Source organism: Polychytrium aggregatum (assembly GCF_025602895.1).
Source record: "Polychytrium aggregatum strain JEL109 chromosome Unknown BJ171scaffold_17, whole genome shotgun sequence".
Classification (NCBI taxonomy): domain Eukaryota; kingdom Fungi; phylum Chytridiomycota; class Chytridiomycetes; order Polychytriales; genus Polychytrium; species Polychytrium aggregatum.
In genome coordinates, this window is record NW_026516219.1 from 516,334 (window position 1) to 533,665 (window position 17,332).

Here is a 17,332-nt window from a genome sequence, read left to right on the forward strand (position 1 = left end):
TTCTAGATTTGGCTTTCGCCGCAGGATGCATTGAACATGATTAATCCGGCCAATTTCTTCGCCGCCACCGTTCATCACTCCATGTTTCCTCCTCTCTCGCAGAGTCAGAATCCACACCGACCCACTGGTCTGGCCGCCCTCCGCGGATTCGTACTTTCTGCTTGCGCAGGATGCTTGATTGGACCAGGATCCATCGCATTCCCGGTTCGCCCGGCTGTGCTACAATGTTGTATACAATAAATCGCTCATATAACCTCAACAGCATCATCTGTGTCCAGGAGGATTACCGTTCGCGGTGAGTGCAGAAAAACGGTGGTCGGCAAGCGAACGATGAACCACCCTCCATTCAGTTATTCCGTCGATGAAGCCGCACAATGGATGATCCATTCATGTTGGTCTGGCATGTGTCTAGACTGACGACTTTCGCCACGAAAATGATCAAGAGCCGTATATTCATTCAATTTCACCGATCCGAACGCAGTTGCGCTCGATTTGGCCCAGGTTCTTGGCAAGGTGCTGATGCTTCCTAAGCCAGGTTGATCCCATCTCCAAACTTTCCAAGACCACTTGCTGCGGCAGCGAGCAAACTGTGATGGTGCCATGGGAATCAGGCTTGCTCGAGGGGGTACTTCTTCAAGATATAGTTGAAGAGCGTGAGGATCTTGCCGCGATCTCCCGACACGAGGTCTGAATGAGAGTCAGGTGTAATGTGTAAGTAACTTGAATCATCACCCGTCATCAACGCAATCTCATTCGCCGATCGCGCGGGCATTTGGTTACCTTGGGGAGTCAGGAACGAGGTCGGAACATGGCGATCGCCCAGGAATTTGAGGGCAACCGCGATGTTGTCAATCTTTTGAGTGGGAATGCGGACCATCTTGTTGTATCGACCAACGCTCTCGCCAGTGGCAGCCTGTGTGGATGCCGAGCCCAGTTAGTTGCGATGGCGGTGCACAGCTCTCGCGAATGCGCTAGCTTTACCTGGAGAGCATGAATCAAGTTGAGGCCATCACCAAGCGAGCTATACAGATCATCAATGTGCACGCTTTGGCTGGAGAGATGGTGGTTGAGCCAATCGATGGCATGCTGCATGAAGTAGATCTGTGTTAGCATTCCAGTTGCGGGGATTACGATCGTCATTGATAGCCGAGATCAACACCGAAACGCATCATCCTCACCTTCTCAATAGCTTTGTCATCGCCGCTCGAGCTGTTTTCCTTCTTCTTGATCACCTGGGATAATGATGGAACGACTACGTTTAGGTGGTGTTCAACCTGCCGATGCGTATCCGAGGGAGCCTACCAAAGGAGGACCCGTTGGGGTGTACAGTTGCTCCTACATTATGCCGAAACGATCGGTATTAGTTACATACAGATATGGCGACAGTGCTTGCACCGCAGATATACGTACCACTACTTTGGGAGGTCGGTACTTGATTTCCTCCTGATGGGTTCGTCAATTGTCAACGATAGGTTAGAACACCAGCCATTGTGACCAACCGCGGGTGAAGGTCCATCATGCAGCTCAACACTCGTCATCTCACATGTTCTGCAGGCTCATCATGGCTCTGTGCTGTGTCGACTTCGATAGGCTGTGGAACTCGAGGCTGGGCGATTCGATGCAAAGTGTCAGCATTCTATGTCACCAGCAACATGAATTATGCTCGAGTGCAAAGGCCTCACCTTGGCCAATTCGACATCAACTTTCGACTCTCCTTCAACAGGGGAGGGAGCCGAGGCAAAGACTGGCTTCGGCGGGCGAGGAGGAGCGGCCTTAAGGGCGGCCGCCAAAGAGGAGATGGCGCTGTTCGAACCATGTGCACCGAAGATTTTCTTGGGCCTGGCTGGCAGTGGAACAGGCTCAGGGGTGGGTTCGACGCCCGAGTCCACCTCACCAGATGCCTCGTTATGGTCCTCTGTTTGGATCGCCTCGCTCGTCTCGTCCTTAGTGGCTACGGATTCATCATGGGCCAAGGGCGACTCTGGTGCCTCTGACGGGCGCAAAGGAGATGCTGGGCTTTCAGGAGCCGTTTCCGCCTCGGCGTTGAATACGGTATGAGGCCGTCGGGGAGGCACTGGTCTCGGCGGCAGTGCTGTTTCTTGAGCGATGGTTTTTGGCCTTTCTGTCAAGCTTGGACGACTTGCTCGGGGCAAGACGGGAGGCGGCGCCGCAGCCGAATCAGTATCCAAGCCATGGTCGTAGCTCCGCGAGAGTCGTGCGGCAGGCGAGGGTTCGATCGGTGGGGGGTGATCGGCGATGTTAGTCGAGTTGACCGAGTGAACGCTTTGAGGACGGGAGGGAGGGAGGGGTCTGTTTGGGCGGGGCACCGGTGCGGGGGTCTCGCTACTGCCCGAGTCCTCGTAAACCTGAGTTTCCGATGGAGCTGAAGCTTCGGCACTTTGTCCAACATGAGCGCGATGAACCAAGTGTGATTTTCCGCCAAGGGGCCCACTCTTCATGGCATTTGCCAACGCCGCTAAGGCGGCTGTCGGCTGAACTTTCTTGACTTGTGGAGCTTCGTCGACGGGATGTTCCTCGGCACTGGCATCATGCTCTTGGTCGATATGAGACTCGGGTGCCCCATCGTGCGACTGCTCGTTGCTATCCGGCTCATGCGAATCGGCAGGACCGCTGGCCTCGCCCGTGTGGCTGCGAAGCAAGTCATCCGAGAGGACCGAGGATACGCCTGCAGACTTGCGGCGAGGAGGAGGCACTGGCGGAGCGGAGGCTTGGCTTGGCGGAGCGGCTTGAATGGGAGAATCGATGGACTTGTCATCGTGAGACGCAACTGCAGGTCCTGCCGGCTCAGCAGGGGCAGGATTCGGATGGTGATCGTCAGAGGCCGCATCTAGAGGTTCTTCGCGGGCTGTGACTCCATAATCGGCCGCGGCATTTGGAGTCTGCGAGAGAATGTTCGTGTGAGATGACAACCCATCCGAGGTGCAAGCCAGAGCTATCTGTACCAACCTCGGAGGACGTGCTTGCTGCGCTGGGCTTTTTAGTCGGCTTCTTTGGTCTGTCTTTGTTGAAAGAGGTCAGGAACTTGGCAAATCCCTTTTTCTCCTTATCTTTATCCACAGCATGCTCAGCCACGACAGGCTTGGGCAGAGTAGCACCGACAGGGGCCACTGAAGAGGCAGCCGGCTGTGCGGCTGGTTGAGAGGTTGGTTGCGGTGAAGGAGAAGGCAGGGAGACGGAGACTGCCGTTGGAGCCGGAGACAGCTGAGCGGCAGGTGAAGGGCTAACTTCAAGCTGGGAAGCTTTGTCGGGCCCGGCAGAGTCCTGTCCGTGCGTCACATCAGCGGGCTGGACAATGGCGCTGGAAACAGGCTCGGCAGCATCCTGCAGCCGAAAACGAAGCCGAGGATCAAAAAATCAGTCACTACTAGCATGAGGACAGGCCAGTCGACACTCGCTACGATGGAGGTCGAACCCACCTGGATAGGTTCCTGGGATGGATTTCCAGCCGGATCCTGAACTTGTTCTGTTTCATCGGGGAGGATCGCAGGCTGGTCTCGTTCGGTATGTCGTCGGGGAGGAGGGGCAGGGCGAGGACCGACCGCCAGCATGCGGTTAAGATCGGAAAGCAAGCTGGACTTGGGATCGCCCGGTGGCTGCACCTTGGCTGGCTCCACACCGTCTTGAGTTCGAGTTTGCTGAGAGTCAGTTTCGTCGTCGACGGAAGATGTGGCGGCAGCGGCTGGTTTCTGGGGCGACTTGGGCCGCACAGGAACCGACGGAGGTGGCCCGGCAGTTGGCTGTCGCTGAAGAGCAGCAGGCGCAGGAGCCGAGGGCTTCGGCTGTGGGCTGGGAGCTTGCTTTGTCCGGCTTGCTTCGATATGCTCCCGCAACTGGGCCTCGGTGTTACGAACAACGGAGACGAGCGCCTCCTCGGCGACGGTGCTGACTGAGCTGAGCATCGCACCGTACATATCACCCAAGAGCCCAAGAAGGCGGGTTTGGACAAACTCCTGGATGGCGCCCTCGAGCTCAGAACCGAGCTCGTATTTGTTTGTGATGCCCTTGAACTCGTCTCGGCATCTCTGAACGTTCTCTGGGCCGGTACTTTCATTGCTTACGAGCGCAGGATTGAGTTCGTCGAGCAAGACATTGCCAAGCTTCTCGAGCTCACGGGTCAGGGCCGTCTGCGCTCGGGTAGCAAAGTCATGGGAAAGAACAGAGAGGGCCTTGGGAACCTTGTCCTGCAGAACGACATCAGACTGTTCAAGCAGGTCGCTATGAGTTATTTCGAAGGACTTGATAAGGTTGATAGTATTGTGGACTGAGGTGGACAGCTCGTCAATCGACTCCTCGGAAGGGTTCAGGGAGGCATAGTCATCCAAGAGTGAGGGCAGATGCTCCAAGGCAGTCTTAAGCTGAGGCTCTGGCTGAGCTGCAACGCTTCGCGGGGGTGGGGCAGGCGGCATCTGAGTAAGTGTTGATTGCTTGAGTGGGGGGCAAGTCTCTCACCGGCGGTGCTGGATGGGCAAAGGCGGCCTTGAGGGACAGGACAGAGGCCGACGAAACGGCAGGGGAAGGACAGGGTGGCGGCTGCGGGATCGACGCGGGCTTGCGTCAGCCCGGCGGCTCGAACCAAGCAGCCAGCCGAGCGCCACAGAGGCTGTTGGGTGGGCGGCGGCCTTGGCCTCGATCAGGGCAGATGCGGCTCGTTGCGATCGAAGGAAGCGTCAGCCGGCGACACGACAGCGATGGGCAGATCTGACAAGCGGGGCAAGGCCCGGGGAGGCGACGGCGGCAGACAGATCCATGTCGAGAACAGAGATGCCTTCCAGCGGATGAACTTTCTGCACCAGGCGGCATGCTATCTGGGATCTCGCAGACACCAAGCGGACCAGAAGGACGGCGCGATAGCGGCCGGGGTGCCGCTGGCATCATACTACAACCACGCAATGAAGCGCATCTGTCGTAAACTCGTTGTCCGTCTGTAGGTGTTCGGAGGGATGCAGTGCATATGAATGCAGTAGAGAGCTACCTCCTAACCATGTCGATCCACAGCGATCCGAGCGTGAAGCGACAGATCTGCAAGCAGTGCCATGCGCCATTGATTCCGACTTTGACATCCGATATCGAGTTGAAGAGTAAGCATCGGAAAGGATGCAGCTGAGCATTGTCAGCACATTGCCATACCAACAAGGAAGGCATGAGCGAGAAAGCTCGACGATAACATGTGAGGCAATGACACTGGTCCGAATAACTGACACACATTATTCGCTGACGCCCAAAGAGGAGCCACTTCGAATCGTTACGACATGCGGCAGATGCAAAACAACAAAGTCGCTGCCAGCGAAGGGTCGAAATCCAGTCCTTTTTTACGACAAGAGCACGATCGGGCTGGACGATACCGATTGGCCGTCAGCAAAGGATCCGCGTGAGGAAGACAGCCTTGACCCGAACAATACGAGCGCGACTGAAAGAATTGAGGGGCAACAGAAGCCAGATTCCACCCCGAGAGATGTAATTCAGGCAAGAGATGTGGAAGGCGAACCACCCGTTGATCCAACAGACGAAGCGACAGACGAAGCGACAGAGAAATCGACAGACGAAATAAACTCGCAATGATCAGATCGATCAGATCGATCCAGCGAGAGGGGGGGGCGAGAGGACAGGAGGGGAGCTGGTGCGGCACGAGTATGGCAAAGATGCGGCATGGGCATGAGCATGAGTATGGCCAACGGTGCAAATGCAGAAGCGAGCGAACCACCTTGGAGGTTGTTGGATACCAGCACACCCATGAGACATCATTCTCTGGGATGGAGAGCAGAGAGCGGTGTCGATAACGACCAACGACCAACGACCAACGACCAACGACCAACGACCAACGACCAACGACCAACGACCAACGACCAACGACCAACGACCAACGACCAACGACCAACGACCAACGACCAACGACCAACGACCAACGACCAACGACCAACGACCAACGACCAACGACCAACGACCAACGACCAACGACCAACCAGCAGTATCCAACAAGAACCGACACACTTGGACTTGCACACATGCGCATGGTTGGCTTACGATGATGCTTATGTATTTACAGGATCAATATCTGCCGCTCCATTCACCGCTTGGAGCATCACCACTCAGCGCAATACACACGTTGCATCTGCTCATCGATCACGTCTCGATGTCTGTGCTCATATGCTCGTGCTGTCTTTGCAGAGGGGGTTTGTCAGCCGCGTCAAGACTATGGTGCTCGTACACTGCCATCAGGTTGATTCCTCGTGGGGACAGGTGTTCATACAACACCAAACCATCATGGCAAGCAACGATCTAGACCAGCATCGTTCGGTGGTATTGCCGATGCCAGCGACAGTGACAGTGCCAGTGCCAGTGCCAGTGACTCGGATGCAATGCCTTGACCAATCCGTCGGGGACGAGCCAGGGAGGGAAGACCAATGCCAGATCGCAGTTCGAGACAAGCAAGCAGTAGCGAGTGTCGTTGAGGCAGAGGAGGATGAAGCCAAAGTGGGAGGGGGGAAACGGTGTATCTGGAGAAGACCGAGGGGGGGGACAGCGGGGGTGAAGCAAGACATGCGGTAAAAAAAAATCAAGTGAAGCCGGGGGTGAGGCGTGGCAAAGGAAGACAAGGCAAGGCAGGGTGAGGCGAGGCGATACACCAAGCTGCCAGGGAACGAGGGATATGGAGGTAAGGTTCAAGTGACAATGGAGCGGAAGCGAGAAGATGACCACAAATACAAGGAGAGCGGTGCCAAATGGAACCAGGAGGAAAAGAAACAGAGAAAAGTGCCAGACCAAAGTAAAGGCACCAAAACTTTTGACGGCCTTGCAGAAGGATCGACCGACTGCTGTATCAGGCAATATCGCAGCATCCGGAGGGCCTGTTTCGCCAGGATCTGCCGCCACATACACATGGCAAACAGCTTAGCCGCCAAAGCCGTAGAGGGTGCGGCCCTGGCGCTTGAGGGCATAGACGACATCGAGCGACGTGACGGTCTTGCGCTTGGCGTGCTCGGTGTAGGTAACAGCGTCGCGGATAACGTTCTCGAGGAAGGACTTGAGGACGCTGCGGGTCTCTTCATAGATCAGGCCAGAGATACGCTTGACACCGCCTCTGCGAGCCAGGCGGCGAATGGCGGGCTTGGTGATGCCCTGGATGTTGTCGCGAAGGATCTTGCGGTGGCGCTTGGCACCTCCCTTACCAAGACCCTTTCCACCCTTGCCGCGGCCGGTCATGTTTTCGATGGGTTAAAGACGTTCAAGTGGCGTGGAGATTTCTTGTGCAAGCGATCTGCTTCGTTGATCAAGCAGATGGGTCAGCGCTTCGGGTCGAACGGAGTGTACGGTCCTGATCGCTGGGATGCTGGGGTGCTGTGGCGGCTTGGGCGGCGGCTGCCGCGAGGTATTTATACTCGGTTCACCGGCCACGCCCGATGATGATAGGCTGGCGCCCCACCAATCATCTGGCGTGGCTTGGCATCCTGGCTCTCCGCGCCAGCAAGGCCCTCTCCCGCGCGGCCGCTGGCGTGCCTGGCCACTCAGCGGTGAAACCGGGCGGCCTCAGCAGAGTCACACAGGTCACACCGCGCGGCAGTATAAATGCCAGGGCCCGCCCGCTTCCTGGCGGGATAAAACCAACCTCGCTGCCCTGTGTCCTTGCCGCCCCAACCAGCCCGAGCTCGACACCTCCATTATAATTTGCTACCCAACCAGTCAAGTAGCCCAGTCGTAACCATGGCCCGCACCAAGCAAACCGCCCGCAAGTCCACCGGTGGCAAGGCTCCCCGCAAGCAGCTCGCCACCAAGGCCGCCCGCAAGTCCGCCCCTGCCACTGGTGGTGTCAAGAAGCCCCATCGTTACCGCCCCGGCACCGTCGCTCTCCGTGAGATCCGTCGCTACCAGAAGAGCACCGAGCTCCTGATCCGCAAGCTGCCCTTCCAGCGTCTTGTTCGTGAAATCGCCCAGGACTTCAAGACCGATCTCCGCTTCCAGTCGTCCGCCATTGGTGCCCTCCAGGAAGCCTCTGAGGCTTACCTCGTTGGTCTCTTTGAGGACACCAACCTTGCCGCTATCCATGCCAAGCGTGTCACCATCCAGCCCAAGGACATCCAGCTGGCTCGTCGCCTCCGTGGCGAACGCTCTTAAGCGTCAAACATGGCTGCAGGCGGTAGCATGGACACACGCATGTCAGGGATGGCATTGACGGAACAGTACAATAGTACACCACAGCGGACAAACAACCATACGGCGACAGTCCAAAAGCACCATTACAAGGATCGAGAGCAAGCAAGACAGCACAAACACAAACACAAGATAAAGTCTAGCAAAGCAGATCGACGAGATTCCAAGATGATACCAAAATTGCCACACTTTCATTCTTCGACGGCACTGGTCGACCGCCGCGCCAATTATGGCGCTGGAACACGCCCCTGTGCATCCTTTCTATTTCAGTTCGCTCCGTGGTCCTGTCCCGATGTGATCTTGGCCTGACCGGCACTGGATGCTCAACAATTGTTGGAGACTTGAGGGGGGGGGCTCGCTGCCCCAGCAGTTGCCTCCAAGATGGATCGTTTACCGTTTGCCGTTTGCCGTTTGTTCCTCTCTCGCTTTCCTTGATGCTCCGGCCAGCCGATCTCAGGCATCGTTCTCTTGTACATACCGTGGCGCACACCAGCAATCATCGCATTTGTCTCTAATACACAATCATGTGTCTTTCGACACAGCTGAAGCTGAAGCTGAATGGCCAAATTGTGCTGGTGTGCTGGTGTGCTGGTGTGCTGGTGTGCTGGTGTGCTGGTGTGCTGGTGTGCTGGTGTGTTGGTGTGCTGGTGTGTTGGTGTGCTGGTGATTTGCGGTGCAACGGACTTGGCGCCCGTCGCATCCCAAGTCAGTCGCACCCCCAAGATCGCAGTTTGGGCTGCACAAGTCAAGCAGAGCGCGTGATTAGAGTGCGATATGCATCAGTGCACTCAAGAACCCGCAAAGGGTCTGTATCCCAGTCGGAGAGGGGGACTTGACCAACATGTCCATTGCCCCCCAGGAATCGCTGTCAATCTCAATTGCTCTGCAGTTCGACCATGGCTCTGTGTTTGTGCGATTCGGTTCGTTCCGGCCGTGTGCGGCAGACGGCTCGGCCATCAGGCTGCTGGGCTGTTGAGTTGGGCTGGACTGGACTGGACTGTTGGTCTGGGCTGGACTGGGCTGGACTGTTGAGTTGGGCTATTGAGTTGGGCTGTTGAGCTGCGACAAGCAGTTCGCGCTTTGGTCTGCTCGATCCCAGCATCTGCCCCGATCTGTCTGGATCTGCCCCGATCTGCCTCGATCTGCCTCGATCTGGATCTGTCGGGCCCTCCCCCATTCACTTCCCCCATTCACTTCCCCCATTCACTTCCCCCCTCAACTCGCTGCCTTCTTCTGCTCTTGTCTCCCTTCCACCACCGGTTTCCCCCGCCCATCCGCCGATGCGTGCTTTCTCGGCAGCCAACCCGCGCTGCAGTCACCATCCACATTCGTCCCACCGCGTCCTTTCCCCGCCGCTCGAGCGAGTCTTCGCCAATCTCGCCTCATGTGCCTTCCATGCTCTGACACCATCTGCATCAACCCTCGTCGTTGCGCAATCCGACAAGGCGCGCGGATGCCGTGCCGGGGAGTTCCTGCTGTCCCGTGCCTGTTTTCCCGGGGTTCAGGCTTCCTGTCCTTGTGTGCGCGTGGATCCCTCCTATTTTTTTTTCTTGCTCCAATGACTCAGCGGCCGCACGCCCCTGCCACTGCTCTTGTTTGCATGTGGGCTGGTGGGCCTCCCCCAAATATATGGCCGCGATGTCGACCATCCTCCGCGCTTCGACAGCCTCCCCCCTCTCACCTCCGAAATGGACAGTCACCCGGAAGACGCTGCCGAGCAGGCAGCAGCACATCCGTCTCAGACAGGGAACCTCATCGATTCATCTCAAGATATCATCGAAACCGTCCAGGCTGATGGGACCATCGTCCAGCAGGTTCACCACCATCACACCGTGAATCGCTATGTTAATCGCTATGTCATCTTCAATCGCTACATCTGTCGGAGTCGATGGTATGCGTCGGTCCGCCGCAAGCCCAAATCTAAGAGTGTCGATGAGCACCTCCAGTCCTTTCCGAGTGCATCTAAACGCCAGAGCCGCCTTGCGTCCACCAAGACAATCTCGGACAGTCGGGCCACATCGTTCAGTCGGGCCACATCGTTCAGCCGGAACCCCACCCTGCAAGGTGTGCTGTTTGATGCATCTCTTTGTTGGCACTTCGCTCACATTATGCGTCATCAAACACTCGTTGTTCGACGTCTGTATCGACTGAATCCTCGTATGATGCTGCATAGATGCCCCGGCTACTCTTTCGGATCGCCCGTACATCTTTCAGACGCCCAACGTCAGCAGCACCGCAATCGGAATCGTGGATGATCCCGACCGGTTTGAAAAGCAAGACCTTGTTGTCCGTCTCGGTAAGATCCCGTGTCCACCGTCCTCCCCCGGCCTTTGGTCATGGTGTGAGATTGCGGCGACAGCTTGGTTGGCAGAGCTCTATATACCTGCTTCATCAACGCCGTGGCTATCAATGTTTGGCAAGGTCCGTTCACCGCACATAACAGTCGACTCTAATGCCCCACTGCACCCGCATATATAGGCAAGGCCCTCTATCGATACGGCGCAACCAGCTTCCGAACCGAACTCCATCTCCGCTATATATCCAGGCTTCTTCACCTCCCCGCCGACTACGCGGCATTGCCGAGTCTTATCATGGTTTCGTTCGGCCTGCCCCACGTCACAACGCTGTCCACAGAGACTTTTCTGAACTTTGCGCCCCAAGGATACGACATGGGCAAGCTTTCCGCGGTCACCCGACTCAGCGAATCCATGTGCACCAAGATCCAGGAGTGCTATGCTGGCCCTGAGCCGTCGTCAGTCAAGCCCATCCTTGTCGAAACCATCCAGGAGCTCGACCACATCATGTCCTCTCGTGGGATGTGGGATCGTGACTGGATCCAAGCGTTCACATTCGCCCTTGCCGGCGGAGCTGTCGTCGTACTGGCCTTCAAGGGTACTTGGATCGACTCGATGGTCAGCTTCTTCTTTGGCTGGGTCGTGGGATGCATCTGCGTCTACGGCCCCAGACTGTTTCCGAACTACACCTACCTGAGCGACCTTGTGGCCGCTTGTCTGGTCACTTTACTCATCCGCGTGGTGCAGACCCTCATTCCCAACGTATGCTTCAATTTCGTGCCGATATTCCTGTCATCGATGATCGTGCAGCTCCCAGGGCTTCCATTCACCATTGGTGTCCTGGAACTTGCATCTCAGAGTCTGGTCTCCGGAACCGTGCGGCTCGTCTATTCGCTGCTCACGGCCTTGCTGATGGCCGCCGGTGTCGTCATGGGATCGGCTATTCCTGGCCTGGCCGACTTTTTCGACACCACGGGGCACACCAACAATGCCCACCAAAGCTGTGTCATGCCCACCACTCCCACGAGTCTGTGGTGGGTGCTGCTGATGCTCCCGATCGGAATACTCTCAATCAATGTCACCTTCAAGGCCGCCATGCGCGACTGGCCAGTGATGTTTGCCATTTCGTCGTGCGGCATGGGTACCTACCTGCTCTGCACCACGCTTGGTCAGCTGCAGAATGCACCTTCCACCGCCATCGCTGCGTTTGTCATCGGGGTCCTCGGCAATCTCTACAGTCGATTCGGCGGTGGTCTGGCCACTGTCCCGATCATTACAGCAATCCTCATTCTCGTGCCGGGCTCGGTCGGCGTCCGTGGGTCCCTCCAAATTATGCTGGCGACCGACATTGGCAGCGCCTCTGCTGTCCTCAACATGTTCCTGGTTTCTGTGTGGTTGACGATCGGGCTTTGCTTCTCGACCGTCCTCGTATACCCTTCGACAAAACGCTTTGTCGATCGCCGAGATCTGTTCCGGGGCTTTTAAGATCGGCCCAGAGTTTGCAAACTGTAGGCCACTTGACATGCCCATCATCCCCGATTCTCAGCCTGATTTGTTGTCTGCCGGCCTTATCGTATGGCCAGTGCCTCATTGTATCTACTCCACATTGCTGCGATTGCATTCAGCTTGAACTGGCTGCAGAAGGACAAGCCATCCACAGCATGCTCTACCTCATTCCCCACTTTGGCATGTTACCTTCTATGTTTGAACTGCCACCTATGGAATCTCTCGATACTTACCATAATAAGTGTGAATCGCCTTCCAATATATTGGAATGAATCTCGGAATGAGCGCTGGCCAGACATGACTACTGCGAATGCTCTCCAGGTCTATGTTGCTGGCTGTCAACGTTGAAAGATCAAATGACACAGCCTGGCTCGTTTCCCAACCTTACTACTACAGTCAATCCAGAAAGAAACGGGACAGTCACTCCCTGGCATCAGCGACACAAGTCCGTTGATCCGTAGGCTCCAGTGAGCAAGCCATGTGATTGTTCCCGTCCTTACACCCGGTCGGTCTCCTGTGGCGACAATCGACTGGTATTGATGTGTCGATGTGGGAGTGTGATTCATCCACTCGATGGGTGAGTGTGGTTCATCCACTCGATGCATGCCACTTCGCAGCCATGGAATCGGTGATATCGAGACTCAAGTGGTGCGCAGAAACACAGCGAGAATGGGCCATGAATCTGTGCCCGATAACGGTGATATCCCCAAGCCGTGATCCCACTAGTGGGGGACCACACATTTCTGTCTTTGTATTGGCTCTATGAAGATTCAGGGAGTATTTGAGAAGCTGTCCTGGAGCACTCAGTCGATAGGGTCTTCCTCTGGTTCGGTCTCTGCCAGTTGTTCCTGGAGCTCAGTCAGATCTCCACGTGCAATCAGGCCGATCTGCTTTGAGAATCCGTAATAAACGTACGGCCGACCAAAGTCCATATCATACCACCAATTCACAGCTATGGTCGCCGCAAAGCCGTCAAGTCGCTCGAGCCCCTGCTGCACATGGTGGTACCACAGCGAAGGAAGATACAGCATTTGTCCAGGGAGAAGCGTCACTTGGATAGGCTGAGAGTGCTTGATGTAGTCGCCGTGAACGGCGGGATCGGGGTGGAGAGGATCAAGGGCGATCCACGGAGTTGTTGAAGGAGGCTCGGTGGGAACAATCGCCCATTTTGTTGTTCGGGTGGGCGAATCGTCTGAAGGATGGTAGCTGGCAGTGGTATATCGCTTCTCTGTGGAGACAAGAATATATCGACAGGGTCAAAACGCAATGCTATGGAGCCGTGGTGTTCTTCTGCTCGCAGGCCTCAGTGGGGACAGGCCGATGATGTAGACAGGCGCTTTGCAAGTGGCCTGCCAACGAGGCCCGCAGGGTCCAAGGACAATGGCAGGAAGATGGACGAACCCGGCAAGCAAAATCCCTCCGTTGGTGGAATTCTGTCGACAATGTGAGTGTCAAAAGGATAAGCGGGTCATATCCAAACTGCCAGCAGGCTCAAGGACCCACACATGCGGCTCAAGGACCCACGAATGCTGCTCAAAATGCATACAAAGTGAAGGTCTTGCTCCCTGTGATAACCATGTACAGATTCTCGTAATGGTCTTTGTGAAGAGACGTCACCGAGCGATCCGATCCAAGCCAAAAGTTGACGGCATCTGGCTGTTTTCCTGTATGCGATCCGACGGAGGACGACAATCAGATGACGGCGTAGTTGATGCCACTATGTGCGGATATCTTTGAGCGAAAGGCGAGATCAAACACCGGACCAACCTAGAGCTTCGGACGCGAATGCAATGTCCTTGGGCACATCATCAAGGAGGACTGAGAACTCGGTCGAGAAGTTGTTGTTCTGCGATTGGACGTAGTGAACAGGCTCGTTGTGATCATAGTTCTCGTCCGAGTCTGGAGCTTGGCTTTCTGGGAAGCGATCGAGGAGCTCCGGGAATGTCATTTGCTCTTCGTAGGGAAGGCAGAACTTGTCGTTGATAACACAATCAGCCAGGCTGACGCAAAGGATTGAAGGCACCGTCAGACGCTGATGCCGGTTTGGTGCAGGAGCAAGAGCCAGTCGGATCGAGGATGCAGATGAGGATCATAGAATGGGGTATTATACCCGTTTGGCGTCACAGATACGGTGATCTTTTGTTGCTGGAAAGTGGTTTCGAAATACTCTCGACGCCTCCATTTTTGAAGCGCTGGCCAGTCCTTGCCAACATCTGTGTGGTGTGAGTTCCAGAAGGAAGGATCGGAACAAAAGGAGGAGAAATCAGCAAAATACCGAGAGTGTTTGCAACATATAGCAGTGATGCACTCACTGCCAAAGACACATGGTTTGTTGGCCATGACGAGACGGAGAAATTCCAAAGGTGTCGGCGGTGAGTCTCGGTAGGAAATCTCGGAGCATCCTAGATCACGGCTCTCTTGGGCGAGAAGGGATAGACACTTCTGGAGGGAAGCTTGAACCGGATCGGATGCCATTGCAAATGCGGAAATGTCGGTGTGGAGACAAGAGCAGAAGAAGGCAGCGAGTTGAGGGGGGAAGTGAATGGGGGAAGTGAATGGGGGAAGTGAATGGGGGAGGGCCCGACAGATCCAGATCGAGGCAGATCGAGGCAGATCGGGGCAGATCCAGACAGATCGGGGCAGATGCTGGGATCGAGCAGACCAAAGCGCGAACTGCTTGTCGCAGCTCAACAGCCCAACTCAATAGCCCAACTCAACAGTCCAGCCCAGTCCAGCCCAGACCAACAGTCCAGTCCAGTCCAGCCCAACTCAACAGCCCAGCAGCCTGATGGCCGAGCCGTCTGCCGCACACGGCCGGAACGAACCGAATCGCACAAACACAGAGCCATGGTCGAACTGCAGAGCAATTGAGATTGACAGCGATTCCTGGGGGGCAATGGACATGTTGGTCAAGTCCCCCTCTCCGACTGGGATACAGACCCTTTGCGGGTTCTTGAGTGCACTGATGCATATCGCACTCTAATCACGCGCTCTGCTTGACTTGTGCAGCCCAAACTGCGATCTTGGGGGTGCGACTGACTTGGGATGCGACGGGCGCCAAGTCCGTTGCACCGCAAATCACCAGCACACCAACACACCAGCACACCAACACACCAGCACACCAGCACACCAGCACACCAGCACACCAGCACACCAGCACACCAGCACACCAGCACAATTTGGCCATTCAGCTTCAGCTTCAGCTGTGTCGAAAGACACATGATTGTGTATTAGAGACAAATGCGATGATTGCTGGTGTGCGCCACGGTATGTACAAGAGAACGATGCCTGAGATCGGCTGGCCGGAGCATCAAGGAAAGCGAGAGAGGAACAAACGGCAAACGGCAAACGGTAAACGATCCATCTTGGAGGCAACTGCTGGGGCAGCGAGCCCCCCCCCTCAAGTCTCCAACAATTGTTGAGCATCCAGTGCCGGTCAGGCCAAGATCACATCGGGACAGGACCACGGAGCGAACTGAAATAGAAAGGATGCACAGGGGCGTGTTCCAGCGCCATAATTGGCGCGGCGGTCGACCAGTGCCGTCGAAGAATGAAAGTGTGGCAATTTTGGTATCATCTTGGAATCTCGTCGATCTGCTTTGCTAGACTTTATCTTGTGTTTGTGTTTGTGCTGTCTTGCTTGCTCTCGATCCTTGTAATGGTGCTTTTGGACTGTCGCCGTATGGTTGTTTGTCCGCTGTGGTGTACTATTGTACTGTTCCGTCAATGCCATCCCTGACATGCGTGTGTCCATGCTACCGCCTGCAGCCATGTTTGACGCTTAAGAGCGTTCGCCACGGAGGCGACGAGCCAGCTGGATGTCCTTGGGCTGGATGGTGACACGCTTGGCATGGATAGCGGCAAGGTTGGTGTCCTCAAAGAGACCAACGAGGTAAGCCTCAGAGGCTTCCTGGAGGGCACCAATGGCGGACGACTGGAAGCGGAGATCGGTCTTGAAGTCCTGGGCGATTTCACGAACAAGACGCTGGAAGGGCAGCTTGCGGATCAGGAGCTCGGTGCTCTTCTGGTAGCGACGGATCTCACGGAGAGCGACGGTGCCGGGGCGGTAACGATGGGGCTTCTTGACACCACCAGTGGCAGGGGCGGACTTGCGGGCGGCCTTGGTGGCGAGCTGCTTGCGGGGAGCCTTGCCACCGGTGGACTTGCGGGCGGTTTGCTTGGTGCGGGCCATGGTTACGACTGGGCTACTTGACTGGTTGGGTAGCAAATTATAATGGAGGTGTCGAGCTCGGGCTGGTTGGGGCGGCAAGGACACAGGGCAGCGAGGTTGGTTTTATCCCGCCAGGAAGCGGGCGGGCCCTGGCATTTATACTGCCGCGCGGTGTGACCTGTGTGACTCTGCTGAGGCCGCCCGGTTTCACCGCTGAGTGGCCAGGCACGCCAGCGGCCGCGCGGGAGAGGGCCTTGCTGGCGCGGAGAGCCAGGATGCCAAGCCACGCCAGATGATTGGTGGGGCGCCAGCCTATCATCATCGGGCGTGGCCGGTGAACCGAGTATAAATACCTCGCGGCAGCCGCCGCCCAAGCCGCCACAGCACCCCAGCATCCCAGCGATCAGGACCGTACACTCCGTTCGACCCGAAGCGCTGACCCATCTGCTTGATCAACGAAGCAGATCGCTTGCACAAGAAATCTCCACGCCACTTGAACGTCTTTAACCCATCGAAAACATGACCGGCCGCGGCAAGGGTGGAAAGGGTCTTGGTAAGGGAGGTGCCAAGCGCCACCGCAAGATCCTTCGCGACAACATCCAGGGCATCACCAAGCCCGCCATTCGCCGCCTGGCTCGCAGAGGCGGTGTCAAGCGTATCTCTGGCCTGATCTATGAAGAGACCCGCAGCGTCCTCAAGTCCTTCCTCGAGAACGTTATCCGCGACGCTGTTACCTACACCGAGCACGCCAAGCGCAAGACCGTCACGTCGCTCGATGTCGTCTATGCCCTCAAGCGCCAGGGCCGCACCCTCTACGGCTTTGGCGGCTAAGCTGTTTGCCATGTGTATGTGGCGGCAGATCCTGGCGAAACAGGCCCTCCGGATGCTGCGATATTGCCTGATACAGCAGTCGGTCGATCCTTCTGCAAGGCCGTCAAAAGTTTTGGTGCCTTTACTTTGGTCTGGCACTTTTCTCTGTTTCTTTTCCTCCTGGTTCCATTTGGCACCGCTCTCCTTGTATTTGTGGTCATCTTCTCGCTTCCGCTCCATTGTCACTTGAACCTTACCTCCATATCCCTCGTTCCCTGGCAGCTTGGTGTATCGCCTCGCCTCACCCTGCCTTGCCTTGTCTTCCTTTGCCACGCCTCACCCCCGGCTTCACTTGATTTTTTTTTACCGCATGTCTTGCTTCACC

The 17,332-nt window shown here is 56.3% G+C and overlaps 6 protein-coding genes across 6 annotated transcripts; 3 read left to right on the forward strand and 3 right to left on the reverse strand.

The window, feature by feature from the left end:
- Positions 1-442: 442 nt before the first annotated feature.
- On the reverse strand, positions 443-4,625 carry BJ171DRAFT_598912 (uncharacterized protein). The gene is made up of 10 exons (XM_053114879.1): positions 3,438-4,625; positions 2,968-3,342; positions 1,683-2,900; positions 1,544-1,606; positions 1,411-1,443; positions 1,303-1,335; positions 1,179-1,232; positions 982-1,086; positions 781-913; positions 443-687 (listed from the first exon to the last, which is right to left on the reverse strand). The coding sequence occupies exons 1-10, from the start codon at positions 4,425-4,427 to the stop codon at positions 608-610; spliced, it is 3,084 nt and encodes a 1,027-aa protein (XP_052966978.1). The 5' UTR covers positions 4,428-4,625; the 3' UTR covers positions 443-607.
- Positions 4,626-4,644: 19 nt separating this feature from the next.
- BJ171DRAFT_503978 (uncharacterized protein) lies at positions 4,645-5,600 on the forward strand. The gene is made up of 3 exons (XM_053110921.1): positions 4,645-4,945; positions 5,017-5,099; positions 5,246-5,600. Exons 1-3 carry the CDS (start codon positions 4,710-4,712, stop codon positions 5,578-5,580), a joined length of 654 nt encoding a protein of 217 aa, XP_052966979.1. The 5' UTR covers positions 4,645-4,709; the 3' UTR covers positions 5,581-5,600.
- A 1,309-nt stretch (positions 5,601-6,909) lies between these two features.
- Positions 6,910-7,221, reverse strand: BJ171DRAFT_423704 (histone H4; the record flags this gene model as incomplete). Its single annotated transcript, XM_053107616.1, has 1 exon — positions 6,910-7,221. One exon carries the CDS (start codon positions 7,219-7,221, stop codon positions 6,910-6,912), a length of 312 nt encoding a protein of 103 aa, XP_052966980.1.
- A 2,633-nt stretch (positions 7,222-9,854) lies between these two features.
- On the forward strand, positions 9,855-12,128 carry BJ171DRAFT_617912 (uncharacterized protein; the record flags this gene model as incomplete). Its single annotated transcript, XM_053115379.1, has 3 exons — positions 9,855-10,230; positions 10,340-10,462; positions 10,645-12,128. The coding sequence occupies 3 exons, from the start codon at positions 9,855-9,857 to the stop codon at positions 11,943-11,945; spliced, it is 1,800 nt and encodes a 599-aa protein (XP_052966981.1). The 3' UTR covers positions 11,946-12,128.
- Positions 12,129-12,631: 503 nt separating this feature from the next.
- Positions 12,632-14,646, reverse strand: BJ171DRAFT_503985 (jmjC domain-containing protein 7). Its single transcript, XM_053110922.1, has 7 exons — positions 14,543-14,646; positions 14,279-14,516; positions 14,077-14,179; positions 13,734-13,966; positions 13,513-13,630; positions 13,368-13,399; positions 12,632-13,194 (listed from the first exon to the last, which is right to left on the reverse strand). The coding sequence occupies exons 2-7, from the start codon at positions 14,439-14,441 to the stop codon at positions 12,770-12,772; spliced, it is 1,074 nt and encodes a 357-aa protein (XP_052966982.1). The 5' UTR covers positions 14,442-14,516; positions 14,543-14,646; the 3' UTR covers positions 12,632-12,769.
- A 2,010-nt stretch (positions 14,647-16,656) lies between these two features.
- BJ171DRAFT_558613 (histone H4) lies at positions 16,657-16,968 on the forward strand (the record flags this gene model as incomplete). Its single annotated transcript, XM_053113160.1, has 1 exon — positions 16,657-16,968. One exon carries the CDS (start codon positions 16,657-16,659, stop codon positions 16,966-16,968), a length of 312 nt encoding a protein of 103 aa, XP_052966983.1.
- Between the last annotated feature and the right edge of the window lie 364 nt (positions 16,969-17,332).

Coding starts and splice junctions, on each gene's coding strand:
- BJ171DRAFT_598912 (XM_053114879.1), bottom strand. CDS start 4,427: ATGCCGCCTGCCCCACCCCCGCGAAGCGTTGCAGCTCAGCCAGAGCCT. Junction 3,343..3,437: donor CATCCCAGGAACCTATCCAG/GTGGGTTCGACC, acceptor TTTCGGCTGCAG/GATGCTGCCGAGCCTGTTTC. Junction 1,444..1,543: donor ATGATGAGCCTGCAGAACAT/GTGAGATGACGA, acceptor CGAACCCATCAG/GAGGAAATCAAGTACCGACC.
- BJ171DRAFT_503978 (XM_053110921.1), top strand. CDS start 4,710: ATGGGCAGATCTGACAAGCGGGGCAAGGCCCGGGGAGGCGACGGCGGC. Junction 4,946..5,016: donor CGTAAACTCGTTGTCCGTCT/GTAGGTGTTCGG, acceptor GTCGATCCACAG/CGATCCGAGCGTGAAGCGAC. Junction 5,100..5,245: donor ATCCGATATCGAGTTGAAGA/GTAAGCATCGGA, acceptor TGACGCCCAAAG/AGGAGCCACTTCGAATCGTT.
- BJ171DRAFT_503985 (XM_053110922.1), bottom strand. CDS start 14,441: ATGGCATCCGATCCGGTTCAAGCTTCCCTCCAGAAGTGTCTATCCCTT. Junction 13,631..13,733: donor ATTCGCGTCCGAAGCTCTAG/GTTGGTCCGGTG, acceptor GATCGCATACAG/GAAAACAGCCAGATGCCGTC. Junction 13,195..13,367: donor GGAGGGATTTTGCTTGCCGG/GTTCGTCCATCT, acceptor TTGTCTCCACAG/AGAAGCGATATACCACTGCC.